General features: G+C 42.9%; 1 protein-coding gene across 5 annotated transcripts in view; it reads left to right on the top strand.

Moving 5' to 3' along the window:
- CABIN1 (calcineurin binding protein 1) overlaps positions 1-9951 on the top strand; it is a 108198-nt gene extending 98247 nt beyond the window's left edge. For 4 of the 5 annotated variants that reach the window (XM_075275483.1, XM_075275500.1, XM_075275508.1 and 1 more), the window contains 4 exons: positions 2775-3024; positions 3302-3454; positions 8899-9119; positions 9256-9951. In XM_075275483.1, the coding sequence (XP_075131584.1) occupies positions 2775-3024; positions 3302-3454; positions 8899-9119; positions 9256-9399 (768 nt within the window). In that variant the 3' untranslated portion in view covers positions 9400-9951. The remainder of the gene's footprint in view (positions 1-2774; positions 3025-3301; positions 3455-8898; positions 9120-9255) is intronic. The other variant, XM_075275492.1, reaches the window with a different exon arrangement.
- Positions 9952-22256: the final 12305 nt, after the last annotated feature.

The raw sequence follows: 22256 nt of genomic DNA on the forward strand, positions 1-22256 counted from the left end.
GCGTTCAGAGATGCTCTTCTGGCTACCTTGGTTGTAACGGGTGGCTATTTGAGTCACTGTTGCCTTTCTATCAGCTCGAACCAGTCTGGCCATTCTCCTCTGACCTCTGGCATCAACAACGCATTTCCGCCCACAGAACTGCCGCTCACTGGATGTTTTTTCTTTTTCGGACCATTCTCTGTAAACCCTAGAGATGGTTGTGCGTGAAAATCCCAGTAGATAAGCAGTTTCTGAAATACTCAGACCAGCCCTTCTGGCACCAACAACCATGCCACGTTCAAAGGCACTCAAATCACCTTTCTTCCCCCATACTGATGCTCAGTTTGAACTGCAGGAGATTGTCTTGACCATGTCTACATGCCGAAATGCACTGAGTTGCCGCCATGTGATTGGCTGATTAGAAATTAAGTGTTAACGAGCAGTTGGACTGGTGTACCTAATAAAGTGGCCGGTGAGTGTACAAATAGGACTCACAATCTACATATAAAAAAAGAGAGATATTAAAAGAGATCAGATGGTGACCAGAGTCTGGAGACCTTGTGGTGAGCGCACCGATCCTGCCTTTGCTGTAGAGTGACACACTACCCCAGGGATAGGGAACCTTTGGCTCTCCAGCTGCTGTGAAACTACAACTCCCATCATGCTCCATTCACTTCCATGGGAGTTCCCAGAACAGCAGAGCCAGTATGCATGCTGGGAGTTGTAGTTTTGCAACAGCTGGAGAGCCGTACGTTCCCTACCCCTGCACTACCCCATCTGCTGGTGTGATCTGGGGAGCCATTGCAAATAACAATTAGTCACCCCTAGTAGTGATATGAGAGATACTGCGGAGCTGTTAGTATGTGCACGACATTCTGCGGCCACATGTCTTACCTCTGACTGTAGGTCATCCACTTGGCATTTTTCAGCAGGAAACTGCTCTTCCACACATCGCAAGGGTTTCCAAAGAATGTCTTCTCAGAGCTTGCAACATTTCCGTGGCCTGCCCAGTTGCTAGATTTATCACCAATGGGACCTGCTGGATTGCCAGCTTACAAGTGTGCAGGATCTACAGGCCCAGCTGCAACATCTGTGGGCAAATGTGCCAAAGGATACCACAGAGAACCTGTATGCCTCCCTGCCCAACATTTACACATATAAATTTTCTTTGCTTTCAACAACTGCTTCTTGGTGTCATATTTTTTATGTCAGCAAGTACATTTTCCATCTTACTTTGTGGGTTACGTTAAATGGGTATTTGAGGACTTTAATATTGATGACCTATCCTTAGAATATGTTATTAATATCAGATCGCCAGTCATATTCTTAGCACCTTCCTTTAGTCAGTTTTTTGCAGAAGCCTAGGTGCACAAGAACTAATTTATTTGTAATACACTATACACCATGTGGCAGATTTATGAAACTGACTAAAAGGAAAACTTTCATTTTTCAATAGCCTTGTCATAAAGTTGTCCTGTGATAGATTTATATGGATGACAGAGGATATTAGAGGCTTGTTCCTATGAGACAGCTGATCATTGGCAATGTTAGAGGTCTGACCCCCACCAATCTCATATTGATAGCCTATTCTAGGTATAGGTCACCTATATTAAGGTCCTAGAATACCCCTGTAATAAATGGATGGATTAATGAGCATTCCCTCTAAAACTCGCCTGTAAAAATAGGCCTTTTAGTTGTTCCCTACTGCGAGGTGGTAGAAAAACAAATATGTAGCCATTTTGGAGTGATATATTTCTAGGAAAGCTGGGTGAATGCTGCAGTGAGAGCTGTAATAGTGGCCATTTTATTGTAATTAGGCTTTACCAGAAACAGATGTAAAGAAATCAGCTTGACAAAAAAAGAACTTTATATCTTCCAACAATAATCCTTTAGTACAAGTGCGGTTATCTCCTCGGCGTCCATTATTTGTTGTATAACACAGTATATGCTGTATGTCATCCCTCCCTATAGTTTGCAGGTTCTCTTCCCTCTGTTATGGCCACTGGGGACCCATCTCACCTCCTCCACCTGCTGGCCTCTCCTCACTCATGCACATTGCATTATATGAAAGTAGCCATAGATGAGATGTGCCAAGGAAGTCTCTGCAACATTTACACACTTCCATTTCTCAGAGAACTGTTTCTCTGTTGCCATGGCGCCCCCTGTCTTATACTGGAACATGCTTTTCCTGCCCTAACATATGAAACCTGTCTCAAAATCACCAAGGGATGTAAGAAAGAGGGAAGAGTTGTCTGTTTTTTTGTTTTTTTCTCTCTATATATTCCCAACGATTCCCAGACAGCTGGCACAATGCCATCTGGGAACAGCCACTGCTCAGGAGACAGTCATAGCTGGGAGAGTGAGTCACAGCAGCGAGAGCAGAGGCTCAGAAGTGGGGCAGATGTGTGTGCAAGTGAATAGCTGTCATTCTGCCATGTATATTCATATATTGTACGGATGCGATAGGAATGTACTATACTCTGTGTGTGTGTGTGTGTGTGTGTGTGTGTAGGATAGATAGATAGATAGATAGATAGATAGATAGATAGATAGATAGATAGATAGATAGATAGATCAGGTATATATAAAAAAAGGTTTGACTATGGTGGCTAGTTTTTATTTTCAAATTTTATTCTATAGTTTGCCTATTTTTCCCTTTTTCAGCACAGTTATCAGTACCACACAATGTGGGCTTAATATAATATAATAGTATAATATAATCTTTTTTTTTTTTTCTCTCTCTCTCTCATTAACTATGCCAGGAGTTGTAATATTTTGCATTCTCTCCTACACAGCAACCTTCAGACACACCCAGCACCCCAAAGAGTACAAAGGACCCCCGTGAGATTGCTTTTCCTTTGCCTGCTGTATCAGTGCAGTTAACCCCTCTCAATCTGGCCACATTCAGCTCTGAGAACGTGTTGCGGTTATCTGAGCAGCAGCTTAGGGCTAAACCTACACCAACATCATCGTCCTCATCACCACCAGAGAGCGGTCGAGGGCTAGGGCCCAGGGTGTGTTCCACTATGTCACAAGCCAACCGTGGTATGTATCCCATGTAGCAGGAGCTCCTCAGTTTTTGTATAGACCCATTGTACATTCTCTTCCTTCACATTTTTGGGGTGTTTTTTTTTTTTTGTTTTGTTTTTTTTTTTACATTTTTTTATGTAAAGTTTTTGGATATCATTTATGCTTGTGTATACCATCATTGTCTCAAACTCTGTCATGCTGGTGCTTTAGAATTTTTTTCTTTTTCTCCTATCCAATCCACATTGTTTGGTATTCTGCTTTTTAATAACCTTATTGTATATCTTTCCTGCAGAAGAAGAGCATATCGATGATACATCATATCCTCATCATGAGCCACGTTTGTGCCAATCAGCTAAAACTGCAACTGTCACAACAGCATCAGACTCTTCTCAGTGGCAGCCAGAGGCAGTGACAAGTTTTGCTAGTTCCAGCCACTCTGAAACAGGTAATGAGATATTAATGGGCACTCCTAAATAGGAAACTAAAGGGGTTGTTCGGGATTACAAAAGCATGGCTACTTTCTTCCAAACACAGCACCGCAAATGTCTACAAAGTGTGCATGGTAGCTCGGTCCAGTACACTTCAATGAAGCAAAGCTGCCTTACCGCACAACCCTTGGAAGAAGACAGATTATTTTTTTTTTAAATTCTGAGTAAATCCAGTTCCACCTCAAAATAACAACTATTCTTAAAGTAGGGCTGGACAACATATTTTTAAATGGTCACTAACTGCAGACAACTTAGTCTCGTTTAATGGGATTCTGGACATGTAATGCACACTATTTAATAATGTTGCTTTTTTTGGCTGAAAAACTTCTAAAGTTCCTGCCACATGGTGTCTCCTTCCTAATTTCCTGGTACTAGAGAAAGTCTGTCTTCAGAAACCAACAAGCTCAAGATGGAATATAGGAAGTGGAGGGACAGGTTTCTCTTCACAGCTTCTGGATGTTTACACATGGGTCTACTGCTCAAGACTCCCTGCTTGCACACTGCACAGAGAGGAGTCTTTTACTTCTCACAGCTCTCAGTGAGTGTAAGGACAGTATAACTAATTTTGGCTAGCTGCTTGTGTTATTGCTGATGGGATGTCAGTGATTGACAACAAGCAGCTTTCCTAAATTGATTAGCTAAGAAACCACATAGACTATAATGGGGTCTGCATGGTTTCTGCTCGGTGTCCGTGCAAATCCTTTGGAGAGAAAAGTACTGCAAGCAGCATAGTCTATGGGGTCCGTGTGGTTTCTTAGCTGACCGCTTTTTAATACGTTTGGTATATCGTTCAGGGGGCCCCAAGTGGACTCCCCGAACGGAATACTGAATACAGATGTGAACCGGGTCTTAGGAAGTGACGTTTCATGCACAGTAGACTGAAGACAGGTAAGTATGAAGGGGGGTGGGGTATTTGCGCATTCTTTTTTGGGAAACAAAACATCACCAGACAGTGGCATAAATAAAGTTTTGTGGGCCTGGGTGCAAACATTTGTCCGGGGTCCCCTAACCCCTTCCTAGAGTGAATTCTTAATAGTGGCGGTTACGGGTGCTGAAGTGATATCTCAGATACTTGAAAGAGTACAACTTTAGTACCCACAACTGCAATTATTAAGAAAATGGTGAGTGCGCAGCGCCCAGCATGTAAACAATACTGGGACAAATTACATGATCTGCAGTGAACCCCACACAGTATTAAGTGCTCCACAGTGGCCCCCAAACAGTATTATATGCTCCAAAGTGGCCCCACACAGTATTATGTGCTCCACAGTGGACCCCACACAGTATTACGTGCTCCACAGTGGCCCCTAAACAGTATTATATGCTCCAAAGTGGCCCCACACAGTATTATGTGCTAACAGTGCCCACCTCCCACCAGAGCCTGAACCCCCCCCCATTCTTCACTCTCTCACATACAGCTTACACCACCATATACCCCTCTTGCCCACACACAGCCTGCACCCCCATTCCTCCCTTTTGCTCACAAATAGCTTGCACCCCCATGTACCCCTCTTGCTCTCACATGTTCTCTTCTCTCCTCCTGACCTTTCATTATTCTTGTTCCCAGCAGCTTCTACACTATCCTATACAAAGCAGTAAAGCTCCACCCACACATATCTGATCATATCCTAGTGGGCTAAAGGACCTTTAATGACATCATCAATGGTCCTATAGCCCACTAAAATTTAGCATTTACCACAGGAAGATCCCCGGAATGGGTGCTCAGCCTAGAACATGTGAGTATAAGTATTTTTTTTATTTTTATACACATCCCCTGGGGTTGCATTTAATGGAAAGTGGCCCAGTCAGGCCTCTTTCCATTAACAATATGTATAGCGGATGGGGAACAAGGCTGTCCCTGACCAGGGCCTGGGCCTTTTCCAGCAGGCCGTTGGCCCCCATACCCCTCTGGGCCTCGTTGCGGTTGCACTCCCTGCAACCACGATCGTTACGCCACTGTCACTGGATTATCAGAAAGTGTTCCTGGGGCGGTCACATGACTACCCTGGCGATCTGGATAATTATTTTTAAAAAATAAATAAATTAGAACTTTGGCGGAGGGAGGGGGCCTAGTTTAGAGTTTTTAATTTTTATTTTATCCTGGACAACCCCTTTAAAGCTAGGGTCACACTTAAGCCCAGTCTCATCCTGAGGATTCTGTTCCCCATTCTGCTTTAAAAAGGCGGAGAGAAAAGTCCTGCAAGCAACGCTTTTCTCTCCACATTTTCTGCCCTAACCAGGCAGAAACCCAGAAGAGCTCATTATAGTCTATGGCAGTGATTTTCAACCTTTTTTGAGCCGCGGCACACTTTTTACACTTAAAAAATCCCGGGGCACACCACCAACCAAAATGGCACAAAATGACACTAAAACAGTACATATTATACATATAGTTAATAAATGGTTGATTCTTATAATAATAATGGTTGATTCTTTGGTTGAAATAAACTGCCGCAAAATCTGCAACAAAAACGCTGCGTTTATGCAACGTGGGGCCTCAGCCTTACGCCTTCTGCATACAAGTGGCACGCATGTGGTTTTCACTGATATAAACATTAAAAATTAATTGACAGGGCCACAAATGCAGACAGATATAGGGTATGTATAGGACAGATATAGGGTAGGTATAGGACAGATATAGGGTATATATAGGACAGATATAGGGTAGGTATAGGACAGATATAGGACCTGCTCTATAATTTTCAGCTCTTCAATTTGGCCCAGATACACAGCCACAAAAAGAATGGCTGTATATATGGGTCCTTAGAAATGTATAGGTCTGTACTCTTATCCACAGTTGTGTATAAAAAGTCTGGTCATGTATATTACAGGTTACAACTCAATGTGCCTCATATTAATAGCAGTGAACCCCATCCTGTCCCTCACATTAACCCCCTGTGTGCTTTACATAAGGGATACTGATATGTGAGACATATGGAGGTGATAATTAAGTAAATATCTTCATTATATAGTACCCCCATATGTCACACATGTTATTAACTCTTATGTGAGCCACACAGGAGTTAATATGAGGGACATGATGGGGTTAATTGCTATTAATGTGAGGCACATGGAGTTACTAAAACTAAAGTAATAACCCCAAATGCCTGACATTCATAAGAATAGTTACTAACCTGGTGTTTTCTTTTACTTTCACTTTGTTCAGCTTCCTCTCCTTCTCTCCTATTCAGGGCTGCAGACGGCAGGAGCTCCTCCTCACATGTAGCAGCAGGTCCCTTATCCTGTGCAGTGAGAGGCTCACCTCTGATTGGTGGGCAGGGAGAGAAGGGGGCGTGTCCTACACCTCAGCTCTAGCTAGCAGAGCAGTGAAGGGACGCTCCGTCTACATTTACACGGGGACTGGCTGCTGTGCCAGCAAAATAGGTCTCCCGTGCCAATCTTGGCATGCGTCTGGGGAACTTTCCCCGCGGCACACCCGACCATGTGTCACGGCACACTAGTGTGCCGCGGCACACTGGTTGAAAATCACTGGTCTATGGGGTCTGTGGGTTTCCGAAGGTAACCGCTTTTTAAGTGGATTAGGTTTCCATTCCAAGTGCTGGTGCGAACCTAGCGTCAGCCATCTATTATGAGACAAATAGCACAAATAAGCTGTGTATTTACAGATTTACAGAAGAGTACATCAGGCTCTGGGGAATAATATAGATGTGAGGGGTAAAGCGTTAGATTAGGAAATATGATAAGCTTGCATAACAAGTCGTTTGGTTTTTTATGATGAATTTGAAACTGAAGTTGGATAGAAATTCAAGATAAGTGGTGCAACTTGGGGAGATTTAGATCATTCTGTCTCATATCAGTACATGACAAACGTGTAATCTAATGTTATAGTCATAGCTATAATTACATAATAGCGCTGTCTACCTCTCCATCAATAGACACCTATGTAAACAGCAGCGGTAGTACATTGCCACCATTACTAAAGGCAAATGTACCTCACATGTCAAAGCCAGTCTCTAAACATCCCAAAGGCAGAATATATAATTACTTTACATAAGTGGTCCCAGTCTTTTGTACCTTATGAGCCAGTTTAAATGTGTTTGAGCCTCATTGGATTTCAGAGGGTACACAGTCTTTTATCCTGATAATGACTACTCGCTGTCTTTAGACGGTTGGCGGAGCAGTTCCTCACTCTGCAGCAATGTCTTTCAGCGTTACTGCAGTTTCCTCTCCTGTTTTCGCATCCTACTCTCAATTAAAATCTCTCTGAAAACAGATTTTCAGACAAATATTGACAAGCAAATGTTATTGTTTGTGTAATGAAAAGTTATCCAATCCTACAATATACTTTCTGTATCAATTCCTTGTGGTTTTCTAGATGTCTACAGTCATTCAATCTGTTTACTTCCAATGGATAAAAATCAGTCCATTGTTATGTGATGGACACATAAAACATTTAACATAAAACTTGGTTTAAACAAAAAAAAAGGTCTTTTTTTCGTGACACATTCTTTTTAATGACCAAAGAGATGACTGGTTAATATGGCTGGTAACTTTGCTTATTGTCTGTGTTGGTACTTACTCTCATGCCACATTTGGTGCTGCTAGGGTACAAATTTACTTCGGGTTTCCTGAAACTTGGGAGCCCTATGTGACTCCTGAGCCAGTGGTTGAGGAACAATGCTTTAATGTAATAAACTATTGCCAATATCTTGAAATGGTCACTGCGTAGCCCCCATATTTAACCAAGGCATATTCGTTTTGCCATCACCATTTATGTCTTCTGTAACAGTAATTCCAGTATGTATGGCCCTTGAAGACCAAGGCCACAGATTACCTGTCTTTATTTACAGGCTGTACCCCTAGACTTGACTGTAAAGCTGTCCGTTTCCAGGATCATGTTTTCCCAGCAGCTCTGGTAATCTAAAGGGCAAACCTACATATATTCACATTGTCCCATATTTGACTTAACCTATATCCTTTCTTCCCCTTCTCATTTCCATAAGGCTTTCAGATGGCAATTTAGTACTATGTTGCCGACTATACTGCACCTAATGGGACATTTTACAGAAAATATTAAGGCCCTACTTATATAGCAATTCTGAATCCCTATTTTTCAGCTTTTTTCTTCTTCAGTGCCACTTTTAGTTTTTAGTCTTTTCAGGAACCTTTCATTTTTCCAGCAGCACTGCTGTACAACTTGAAGGTATTGTGGTATAGTAAGCGCTTCTTATTTAAGCATTATGCTTTGTGAAAAGTAGCTCCCAAGTTACACTGTAAGCTGATAATGTAAGAGTCACTGTCTATTATATAGCATAAAGTAGGAAGGCAAAGTACTGTAAGGTGTAGTGCTGGTCTATGGCAGCTGATCCTGTGTAGCTTCTGTAGTGCATTACTCTCAGCCTGTTCATACTTGATAATCCTCACATTCTCTTCAATTCAGCTTGCAGCTCCAGACCAGCTCCTCCTCCAGAACCAAGTATCCAGCCTAGCAAAGCGGATGGTACACGAAACAAATCAAGGGTCCCCCCACATGTGCCAAAGCTTTTCATTCCCTCCTCAAGTGTTTCCAAATTCCCTCCAGAGATCACCGTAACTCCTCCAACTCCAACCCTTCTTTCTCCCAAAGGCAGCATCTCAGAGGAAACCAAACAGAAACTAAAGGTGAGGAATGGTAAATAAGGATGGATGGATGTAGTTATGGATATCCATTATCATCCAGATTTATGAGATTAGGGTCATTGTGAAGATCTGAAACAATGTACCCAGTATGTTCAGCTCATGTCTCTTCTTCCTACAGTCTGTCATCCTGTCTTCTCAGTCTGCTGCCAATGTGAAGAAGGAGACTCTGTGCCAGCCAGCTCTTGAGATCCTAGACACCTCAAGCCAAGAGTCATCTCTGGAAAGCGACACAGATGAGGATGATGATTACATGGACATATAAAGATTCTTCAGCGGTTGCTTCTCACCATCTGCCAACTGAAAAGTCTGCATTTGATTCCCACCAGATTGTGCTTGCATGTTACAGCTCCTGGCATGTGGATTGCTTTTGCTGCCAATAGCCAAACCATTGTATTACAGTATGCCAGTTCTATACACAGACCCAGGTGACTGTTGGTTGTGGAGGAGAGGGTCAGGGCGCTGGAAAACATTACATTAGACCCAAAAAGTCATGTAGCGGATACCGTTGCGCAGTTCAAGAGTTTAACTCTTAGGTTTACAGCTGATTTTGGATATAAAGACTGTATCGAAGTGTTTTGCAGCTCCACCCTTGGTGCTGAAAATGGGACTTTTGTATTGGTGGGGTTGCTGGAGCTCACAGGCTTTGCCTTCTTTTAAGGTCCATCTTTTTTTATTACAGAATGTGATGTTTGTAACATAAAAGAAAAGTGTATTTGAGAGGAATTTGAGATAAATTACAAGATTCTAAATGAGAAGATAAATGTTGCACATTTTTGTAAAAAACAAAAAGAAAATAAAACAGTTATATAATTTTCATGAAGATCTCATGGTTTCAGCATCAAATGGGAAATACATGTTTTATTGAGGGTTTTATTAAAGAGGTTTTCCAGCCTGATCAGTGGTGAGTGGCCAATACCTGGCCCCTGCTCTGATCAGCTGTTCAGGACAACTACCGATTTTCGTTATTATACAGTTCCTGAAGAAGAAGGCTCCATACATTATATGCTGACCATGCAACATTACAGCAGCTCAGCTCCCATTTACTTCAAGGTGATCTGAGCTGCAGTAACATTGCAAAAATAAACCTGAAAACACCTTTAAGAGACCATTAGATGAAGAGTGTCATAGTTACATAGCCATTTTTTTTTTCAAAGTTTTATCATTGTTGTAAAGTTTTCATGTTAAAAAAGGGAAAATACTTTTAACTCCTTCCCGCTCACTTTACTATTATGTTGCATTGAGCATACAGTAAACATTCATCGCTATAATAATGTGGTAATCTTGTGCCGCAGGAACGGGGCTATGCTTGTGACCTGACTTCTGGTTCTCAACTGGATTATATAGCTGGGACTAGCTAGTTGGAAAATACTTTTAATTCATTACTGTAGCAATCGGGCGATTTGAGAGTTTACTACGTCATATATAACCAAGCTCAGTCTGGATACTTCAGCCCACACACTGCCCATTTTCCATGGACCAGATCGGTTGTTTGTAAAGGCCCTAAGGCCTCAGGCACACTGCTATGTTGTTAGCGAATTCTATAGATCTGTAAATGCAGCATTCATTACATACCGTTAACCGTTACTGTTTACCGTAAGAAAAAAGTATTTGTATAGGTATGTAGACTGGGTGTTCTGGGACACAGGGATACCTCATGTGTATGTGTTTCACATTATTTAAGTGCTTTTGTATGTATTCCAAGAAAAGGGGGGTGATTTGAATTTTTATTTTATAGATATATGTATATATTTTTACTTTTTTTTTTTTTTTTTTTTCATTCTTTAGACCCCCTAAGGATCTTGAACCCCAGAGGGTCTGATCATTAATGCAATGCATTCCAAAATATTGGCATTTGTATGGCAGGCTGCATAAAGCAACCTGCCCTACAAATGAATGGCTAAGCAGCCTGTGAGCATTCAATAGACTCTCAGCTGTCATGCCAACAGGATGCCAGCTCTGGATTTCGCTCTGAGTGCTGTTGATCACCCACAAAATGGCGCTTCGGTCAGCTTTGGCCGAGATGCCGGGGAGGTTAATGCCCATGATCAGTCTGGGCATAGTATTATATAGTAGACATCTGGTGGCTATGACGGCCGCTCAGCTCCAGAGTGGCTGCCATATTTAAATATCCAACATCCGCCGTACTATTATGGTGGATGTCAGGAAAGGGTGAAAAGTTTAGATACTTTATCTAGGGTACCTGTTTCCATTCATTGGAGCAAATATATTAAGGCAGGCGTATCCTACACCAGTCTTATTTAAACAGCCAGACTGGTGCAGAGACCAGGAGACTTATGAAGAGGCTGCAGCCTCTGTGTCACGCAGGTACTATCAAAGATTTATGTTCTAGCTCTCCAGAAAACTGGCAAGAGTTACAATAAATCAATTTGATCCCTGCTCCGTTCAGCCCCTCTTTGCCCACATTTGCACATTGTGGAGAGCAAGGTGCAGACTGAAAACTGGCAGAGAAAAAATGATGAATTTCCCCCATTGTGCAGAAACAGATGTGGATGGGACAGCAGGTAGACCTCCTATCTGCACTGTGGCTAGGTTCATCTCTGCGTATGGGTATCCGCTCAGGGGATCCGCTTGGGGACTCCCTGAACGGAAACCTAATTCTCTTCGCATTTTTCATGCAGAGAGGGGAATGGAATCCCCATACAGAAACCGAGTGCAGATGTGAACCGAGCCTGGGTCAGATTTTTTTATATCTGTCTGTGACAACTTCTGAAGATAACTATTCAAATAAAAAAACATGAAAGCCGGGTTATTCTTCCCTATGGAAAGTAGTCGATTCACAAAAAACATAGATTTCTGTGCATACATATGATAGATAGATTTATATCCCTATTATTGATGAGCGAGTACTGTTCGGATCAGCCGATCCGAACAGCGCGCTCCATAGAAATGAATGGATGCACCTGGTACTTCCGCTTTGACGGCGGCCGGCTGCTTAACCCACCGCGTGCCGGCTACGTCCATTCATTTCTATGCGAGCGTGCTGTTTGGATCGGCTGATCCAAACAGTACTCGCTCATCTCTAATACCTATCCCTATCTATACACCTATTTGTGATACAGAAGGGCCTGAATACTGCCTAGGTGGCATACACCAATTTTCAGTTGAGACATTTTTCTTTTTTACCTTCTCGTGACATCTGAGAAACTTCAGTTTTGTCTTTCAAAACAAGCTAAAATAAATTGCAGAAAAAAGCCGTGATTTCAGCCATGAGCTACGGTACTTTTCCAGGGGTGTAATATGGTCAGTATTTTGCATTTCCGCAATGTGGGAATTTAACCTAAGGCAAGGGCCCCCACGTAGTGTAAACCGGAAAAGAAGTGGCATTTTACAGTCACTGCGAAGTGGACTAGTGAATCCCATCCACATATTGTGGAAAAATGCACACAGCGGACACATTGCGATTTCCAAATGATGAAAACTGCGGACTTTCTGTGAAAAGTGCTGCAGGAAAACTGCGATGTGTTCCCGCTGCGGTTTCTCCCTACATTGCTTTTTTGCGATAGAACCTTTGCCTAAAAGACAAAATTATGAACGTGGTCTTGGACACATTCATGATATATTGTTACCTATAGCATTCCATCAATGTTATCGATCATTGGGCCCCTGTGTCTCAAGGAGCTTTCACCTTCTTCTAACTTTGTCATCTAAAGTTCTAATATACTTGGTTTCTATACAGAACTAAATAGAATGAACAAGAAATATTCTAGGACAGTGATGGCGAACCTATGGCACGCGTGCCAGAGAGGGCACGCAGAGCCCCCTCTGCTGGCACGCGTGCTGTCGCCCTGATCGCTCACTAACGGCGAATCCGATGCAGGATTCCCCGTTAGTGAGCGATCGCTGCCTTCAGCTGGTTGTGCAAATGCGCATCCAGCTGAAAGCTGTCAGTGTAGCTCAGTGTAGGCCACGCGTACTACGCGGCCTACACTGACTACAGAGTGTGACCTCTGAACAAGTGCGGGCGTGATGACGTAAGTCATCAGCGCGCGCAGTGAACAGAAGAGAGAACACCCGGCAGCTCTTCAGGTAACTATATTGTGTTTGTTTGCACTGTCAGGGGAGGGGGGCAACGGTAGACATTTCATGTTGTGTAGGAGGGGGCTACTGTAGACTTTCATGCTGTGTGGGTAGGGGGCTACTGTGGACCATTTTATGCTGTATGGGAGGGGGCTACTGTGGACCATTTTATGCTGCTACTGTGGATCTTTCATGCTCTGTGGGAGGGGGCTACTGTGGACCAGTTCATGTTGTGTGGGAGGGGGCTACTCTGGACCATTTCATGCTGTGTGGGAGGGGGCTACTGTGGACCATTTCATGTTGTGTGGGAGGGGGCTACTGTGGACCATTTCATGTTGTGTAGGAGGGGGCTACTGTGGATCTTTCATGCTCTGTGGGAGGGGGCTACTGTGGACCATTTCATGTTGTGTGGGAGGGGGCTATTGTGGACCATTTCATGTTGTGTGGGAGGGGGCTACTGTGGACCAGTTCATGTTGTGTGGGAGGGGGCTACTGTGGACCAGTTCATGTTGTGTGGGAGGGGGCTACTGTGGACCAGTTCATGTTGTGTGGGAGGGGGCTACTGTGGACCAGTTCATGCTGTGTGGGAGGGGGCTACTGTGGACCAGTTCATGCTGTGTGGGAGGGGGCTACTGTGGACCAGTTCATGCTGTGTGGGAGGGGGCTACTGTGGAGTATACAGGTATAATCCTGTGTGGGGGCCACTGTGGGCCAGATTGTACTGTGTGGGGGGGGGGGCACTGAGGGGCAGATTGTACTGTGTGGGGGGGGCCACTGAGGGGCAGATTGTACTGTGTGGGGTCCCCTCACTATGTATATCACACAGTATTTGTTTTATAGCAGACGTGAAATTAGTACAGGATGTAATAACATTGCACGGTAACTATAAAACAGATCCTGTGCGATGTAAATAGTGAAAATTAATTGTTTAAAAGTACAGAATGCAGAGACCTTTACCTTTCAGTACAAGATCTGTAAAGCCCCAGTCACATGACTGTAATTTGTGGGTCCGCAATTGTGGACCCACAGAGTTTTAAGGTTAAATTGCCGTGTTGGCACTCCGTGATAATTTATTTGGTTTTGGGTTGCAGTTTAGGCACTCGGTCTCAAAAAGGTTCGCCATCACTGTTCTAGGAGGAAAAGTAACTGTAAAATGCATAGAAGGAAATGTATTTTATATTTAGATTCAGTGTGTATTTATACCTGTCACATTAAAAATTTTAAGATAGCAACAAGCTGTAAATTGCTACTGACAGTGACAAGTGAAAAAGATCAACCACAACATTTAAGATACCGTACATCTCGAATATACTGTGACCACGAAAAACACCAACATCAGACTTTTTATCACATTGGACTGATCCTTGCTTCCTGTAGTCATCTCTACATCTGCAATAGAAGAAAATCAATAGCAAACTAATGTCACCATATCTCATTCGGTGGCTTCTGCACTTTCCTAAGCAGGGGTGAACCTACCCCTTTTGCCGCACGAGGCGAACTACAGAGAGCTGCCCCCCCCCCCCGGGAGGAGGGGGCGGAGCGAAGGGGACATGGTGGAGCGAAGGGGGCGGGGCTTAGTGGAGAGGTGAGGACCTGCTCTCTGCCTGAGCGTGAGGGGAGGCCGCTGGAGCAGCGCTGCTCCACTGGCCTCCCCAAACCACCGCTCGGTGCTAAGCCAGTCCAGCAGCTTGTCCTGGACTGGCTTAGGTAATCAAAAATGCCGCCCTCCCTGGGGTCCTGACATAGCGCTCGCTTCAGGTCGCCTCATGGGAGGTGCGGCGCTGTTCCTAAGATCCCTTAGTTATTATTCTGCAATGCAACTCCGAGTGTTAAAAATCAGCATTTGATAGAGGCAATAGGGTGGCTCAGTGGTTAGCACTACAGCCTTGCAGTGCTGGAGTCCTGGGTTCAAATTCTGCCAGAGACGACATCTGCAAGGAGTTTGTATGTTCTCCCCGTGTTTGCGTGGATTTCCTCTCATACTCCAAAGACATACTGATAGGGAAAAAATGTACATTGTGAGTTCTATGTGGGGCTCACAATCTACATATAAAAATAAATAAATAAAAATCAGCATTTGATACCAGTCATCCTGCTGAGAGACTCCCTTAAATCATGTTCTTATGTCAAGGATTTCCTTTTTTTTTTTTTTTTTTTTTTTTTTTATATATTCCCCAAATTATCCATTTTTTTTATCTAAAAGTCCTGCAGTTACTCTTAAAGTTTATATTCACATAAAAACAACTTACTTGATGCTTGTATTTGTAACATCCATTGGAGATCCATTTATTTGAAAGTCTCAATTCACATTATAGACAGCCATCAAAAAAAAAAAAAAACAACATGCTCTAACTTTGTCCATTTTTACAGATACAGTGACCCAATAGAAATCAATAATTAGTTTTTATCTAATGTAAAATGTACTGATGTCTGTTTTATGACCGGTAAAAACTGATCAATAGGTTGGGTCAAAAAAAAAAAAAAAAGACCAATGAAATTCATCCATTTTTTTCACTGACAGTAAAAAAAACTGGTGAAAAACAGACGACCCTCGGCCATCAAAAACAGAAAAATAGGGACAGATGCAAAAAGGCCACTGATAATGGACATGTGCATGTGTTTTAGTGGCTGTTAGATCTGTCAAGATTGTCACTGTTATGTAAATAAGGTCTAAGCCTAAAATAGTCTGTCCCTGTTTCCTGAAGATGGGCCATAGACATAGTAGTCTGGAGCTGGTCCCATTGACTTCTATTGAAGAGTTTCCTGTGCAGAAGTCATTTGGCAGAGTCTGTGCACACTACAAAGGTAATGTGAACAAAGGCCTTGACACCATGCAGTTAACAGCTGAAATGTTGCAACCAGGTCATTGATAGGCGTGCATAAGTGACCATGAGATACACATCATACTAAATACACATCAGTTCAAATTTTTATTTTATTTTTTTCAGAAAATCAGGTAATATGACAAATCTATATATATTGCGCTTCAAACACTGGGTGGCACAAGTGAGTTGTACTTTACATACCATATAATACATGCAGTCTAGAAATACTGTATAAGGGTGTTAGAGATCATCTTGCAAGATTCTTGATAACAAATGCATCTGATAAGGACATAGTGCTATATATATATATATATATATATATATATATATATATATATATATATATATATACACACACCTCTATATATCTACAGACACTGATCCAGTTAAAAGTAAAGCATGTATTAATGGCGGCTTTGGGGTGGGCCTCACAGGGTCATTGGGCCGGGGCGGTCGCCCCCTCTGCCCCCCCATCCATTGCTACGCCACTGGGGAAAGGGATTAAAGTCGCAGCTGGACATCTCTGACACATCCCAAGGAACAAAGGGATCAGGCATTTGAAATCCAACTACGGCTATGTTCACATCTGCGCTCGGTGAGTGCTCGGGGATCCTGTTCCACATTCCTCATGAAAAATGTAGACAAAGGTCCTGCATGTAGGACTTTTCTCTCCACATTTTTCATGTGGAAACCCAGTGGACCCCATTATAGTCTATAGGGAACCCCAAGAACAGAAACCCGAACACAGGTGTAGCATAAGTGATAATGATCTCCTCCCGCATCTGCCATCAGGGGGAATCGGTAGGACCTCCATACAGCTTATATCAGCCAACTTGAAATTGGTAGGTATGGCTGACAATGATCTAATGTATATGGTCTTCTTGAGGTTACGGCCCCACGTAGCAAGCCACAGCTAAAAAAAATGCCGCGGAAATGCATCACTTTTTTTTCAGAGCGTTTTTTAACAGAAAGTCCACAGAAAATGCCTCTATTATACCTATACCGAAAACGCCAGCAATTCCGCAGGTATAATTGGCATGCTGTGATTTACAAAAACACATTTCCGCTGCGGATTTTTTTCTGTAGTGTGTGGATGGGATTATCCAGGATCACGTCCACTCTCCAGGTAAATTTAAACACAAAGTTTTTTGCCACGGCCTTAACCACACAGGTGTTCAACAGACAGTATCTGCAGTTGCGAGGGGTGGGGGGAGGGTCTCACGTGGCTCATTAACCAATGGTTGGGGAACACTGACGTAAATCATGTCCATAAAGGTTAAGGCAGTTTCACATGCAACATTTTTTGAAGAAAGCTGCAGGGGGTTTTTTGAGACAAAGCCAGAAATTGATTCAAAGGGACCACAGAAAAGGAAGAACTGCAGGTGTATTTAGAACATGGAGATAAACCAACCTCAAAAACTAATGTGATTTTTTTTTTTTTTTTCCAACAACGCCCATTGACACGGTCTGAAAACATCCACTATGCTGCACCTCAAAATCATTGTGGTTAGACGTGGTGAATTTGTAGCAGTTATCGCATGGCAGTGTGTCCCTGCTTTAGGGCTCCTTCACACCATTGCTTTTTTGTGATTTTTAAAGGGATATTCCAATTAAAACAAGTTACCCTCAATTCCAATTTCTACGGGTATTTCAGTTAGAACACAATAAGTGGGTATTCCAGTAACAACAAATTAAGGGTAAAAAATGCAAAGGTGTTTTTCAAGTCCTTTCAAAAAGTATATGGAAAATATAGCAGAAAAAAATACCATAAAAAGAACAAACATTTTGATATTATTGCATTTCATAATGCAACTTAGAAAGTAACATACAGTATCATGAAAAAGAATATCAAAAACCCATTAAAAATGCAGCATAAATGGTTCAAACCGCAAACACTCCCCCCAAAAGCTATGTTTGAATCCAGCCTAAGGTCTTATTCACACAACAGCACCACATTGGTATGTTGAGGACCGTTGAAGGGGCTTATTCACACGATAGTGAATAATGGCCGTGTGATGACCCTTTTTCAGATGCCGTCTTATGACCATTTTAGAACTTATTCATGTGTATGGGTCTATTTACATGGATATATCCATTTCTGTCAAAATGAACAAATATAGAGTATTTTTGTTTCTTTGATGGCCGTGAAAGAAAGGGCTATCCAGTTTTTGTGTAGATAAGGCCTAAGACTTCCCGCCCACGGCAAATGTGGACCGGAAAATCCAGAGTGAATCTGGTCTAGAATTTGGGACACCCTGTATTATAGTGATCTATGATACTAGGAGTCCCTGCCTACTTGTGGAACGATTGTCTACTATGTACAGTACAAGAGCACTACATGGGCAATATATGACAGATTTTCTTGATCGTATTTGCCTACGTGCAGGAGACCTAAAGGTAAGGTCACACAAAGTAAAAGTGCTGCGAATGTCTGCGGGGATCTAGGCAGGCCTGGGGAGTTGGCAGGCCAAACCAAATACTCTTACTCCAACTCCATAAATGGCTAGAAGCCATGGTCAGACGGAAGCTATAAAGATATTTTAATTCAGGGGGAAAAAAAGCTAGTGATTGACTTATAATGAAGTAAATATGTAAAAAGTTCAGCATTTATTGATAATTGTATAATATAATAAAAAATTGTTGAGGGCGAAGTTGGTAACATTTTTGTGCTTGCACAATCTTGCTGACTGTAGCAGCCACACACATGGGAAGATTCTGTCTTACTGCAATAGATAGGACAGCTAAGGTCAATTAATTAAAGTAGATCTCTTCATTGGAAGAGATATACTGTACTCATAGTATTGGTGTATAAGACAAACCCCAGGAACCGAACACATAGGCCTGGAAGCAGATGGGATTTCTTCACCTTGATAATATAGCCTAGCCAGGGGTGAACCTACCCCTTTCACTGCCCGAGGCGAACTACAGAAAGCCCCCCCCGGAGGAGGGGGCGGGGTGAAGGGGCGGGGCCCGAGTGGAGTGGAGTGGTGTGGCGGCACGAAGGGGGCGTTGTTTAGCACCGTTTGCTGGCAGAAAGCAGGCACGGAGAGGACCTGCTCTCTGCCTGAGCGTGAGGGGAGGCTGCTGGAGCAGCGCTGCTCCAGTGGCCTCCCCAAACCACCGCTCAGTGCTAAGCCAGTCCAGGACAGCTTAGGTAATCAAAAATGCCGCCCTCCCTGGGGTCCTGACATAGCACCGCCTGAAGCGCTCGCTTCAGGTCGCTTCATGGGAGGTGCGGCGCTGAGCCTAGCTGTTGGATGAAGCAGCATAATCTCTGGAGGTGAGCAATTGTGTGGCACTGGCTTTTATTAGACAATTGTCTAGATATGGGACAATAGTTATTCCCCATCCCCTCAGACAAGTCACCACTGATGTCATGTACTTGGTGAAAGTGTGTAGGGCTGAAGATATTCCAAAGGGACTTACAGCAAATTGGAGATGTATAATTCTGACTATCCAGACAGCTATTCGAAGGTATTTTCTGTGATTTTTATGAATACGTATGTATAGATATGCAGAGGTCTACAGTTGCAAGAAAATTCCCTTCTTCTGGTAAAGGAGGAACAGTTCTGATATTCTCCATCCTGCCTTGCTTTTTCTTGATGAATTTGTTTATGTATCTTAAATCTATGATCCTCTTTGGGCTGTTGGGACGTGTTGTTCCAGGGTGGTGTTTTGTATAAGACGTTGTTTTGTAGGAGGTGGTTGAGTAGTTACAATAGTAATACAACTATCTGTAGGAATTCCGCTTTGCTCTATCTGATATACCTGTTTTACAATGTCCAGGATCCAAAGGTCTCTGATGTATTTTTGCCAAGCTGGGAGAAAATGGGCCAGTCTTCCCCCACTGGTAAAATTTTGCTGTCAGAAGTAAAATTTTCTAATGGAAGTAGAGGTATCTCTGCCTCTCCCTCTTTGACTCTTAGAAGTGACTCTTGACTGGTGACTGGTTATTACTGGTTATAGCCCTCTCTTTACACCCTAATCTATCCAAGGTATATCAAAAGGATCTCCACTTTCTTTTGGCCGACGGAAGAAAATATGTTTCTATTTTGTCTAATAGTCCTTCCATCAAGAAGTCTAGTTCTTCCCCATACAGTCGCCCATGCCGATATTCCATGGCACATAAGGAATTCTTAGAATGAATGTCCACATTCCATCGTTTGATCCACAGTAGACTTCTTCTTTCAAAAGATAGAGCCATAGAATGGGCCACAAATCTAGCTTGCTGTATAAAGAATCACAGAAGAAATCAGAAGCCATAGCAGTCTATTCAAATTATCTCAATATGTCGTCTCTGGACATCCCTCTGTCTATATCTTCCTTCATCTGGAGAAGCCAGGCTCTAAATTTTTTAGCCACTGTGTAATGCTAGGTTCACATTAACGTTCGAGTTTCCATCCTTCAGGTCCACTTAGAGACCTTCAAAGACAGAAAATCTATTGGTTTAAAAAGCGGTTACACAAGAAAACTATAGACTATAATTGGGTCCGCCCAGTTTCCGACAAAAATGGCAGAGAGAAAAGTTTTCGAGGAATAGCTTGAACCTAAAGGGAAGGGGGTCTGCTGTGTTGGAGCAGATAATTCTAGCGGGGTAGCGGAGCACTTAAAGTAGGCACGCAAGGGTAAGCAGGTAGATATAGAGGTAGGTAGGGGACAGGCCACCATGGTGGGTGGAGAAGTGGATTGTGGTGGCGGATTAGAATAGGTGATAGGTAGATCTATTTCTTATAACCGAACAATATATACTGGTCATAAAACTTCAAGAATCCACATTTTTGGTTATGAATGTGTCAACTTCATTGCCAATTTAAAGTATATGTTCACAAATGCCACTAACCTAGTCACCAAACTGCAGGAGCTTAAGGCCCTGGTCCAGGAGGAAAACATTGATCTAGTCTGTGTGGCTGAGGCTCGGCCTTACATGACTAGGCTGTAGACTTTCTGGGTTTTACAATCTTTTACAAAGACATATAAAAAACAAAAAACTTGAGAGTCTTCAGTAGATGATACCTTTTTTAATAGCTAACTCATAATTATGACAGAATATAACGTTATAGGAAACGTTATATTCTATCATCATTATGAGTTAGCCATTAAAAAAGGTATCATCTACTGAAGACTCTACTGAAGACTCTCAAGTTGTTTTTTTTGTATATTTCATATCCACTGGCTAACACGGTACAAAAACAAACATTTTCTTCTTTTTACTAAGACAGGGATAAAAGTAAGGGAGGCAAAGTGTGTATGTATGCTATGTAGCATGAAAGTGTGTGTGAAAGGCAAATGTGGCTGAAGATTGTGAGGATGTGGAATCCTTGTTGGTGGAATTGCAAAAAGATGTGACCACTAATAAAATACTTTTTGGTATAATCTATAAACCATCCAACATAACTGAGGTGTTAGAGCAGAGGTGGGCAATTACTTTTCCCATGGGGCCGCATAAGAAATTTAAACTATGCTAGAGGGCCGCCCCGTGGCAAATTTAGCCCCATCCACTTCTACATTGACTCCACCCATTTTCAATCATCTTTCCATGTGCCCCCACAAAGTATAATCCTCCTACAGTCACCCGTACATTATATGTACCCACATTATAATGTCCCCTTCCAACTGCCCCACAGTATTAAGTTCCTCTCCTGGTGCCCCTGTTTAAACTGGTGGACATTAAACAGTGGGGGTAGTTGGAGGGGGCAATAAATTAATGGCAGCTGGAGCGGGACATGAAACTGGGGACAACTAGAGGAGGACATGAAACTGGAGCAGCTGGAGGGGGACAATAAATTAATGGCAGATAAAGTGGGACATTAAACTGGGGGCAACTTAGAGGGGGACATTAAAATTGGGCAGCTGGAAGTAGACATTAAACCGTAGGGGTAGTTGGAGGGTGACATTAAACTGGGGGCAACTAGAGGCAGACAGGTCTTCCTCCAGCTACCTCTACGGTTTAATGTCCCCCTCCAGTTGTCCCCAGATTAATGTCCCCCAGTTTAAGTTCCCCCTTCATCTACCCCCAGTTTCATGTTCCCCTCCATCTCTCCCCCAGTTTCATGCCCCCCCCTCCATCTGCCATCTCTGCCCCAGTATAACATTCCTCCTTCCATCTCTGCCCCTAGGTTACTGAGACACACACACGAATCTCACATCCCTCCCTCCCCTCTCAGTACCTTAGGACACACCACACGTGTCTCCATCTTCTTGCACTGTCCTGCCGGCACTAAGACACGCCTCCATAGACACGCCTCCCTAGTCAAGC

The sequence above is a fragment of the Leptodactylus fuscus genome, chromosome 1 (assembly GCF_031893055.1).
Source record: "Leptodactylus fuscus isolate aLepFus1 chromosome 1, aLepFus1.hap2, whole genome shotgun sequence".
NCBI lineage: Eukaryota > Metazoa > Chordata > Amphibia > Anura > Leptodactylidae > Leptodactylus > Leptodactylus fuscus.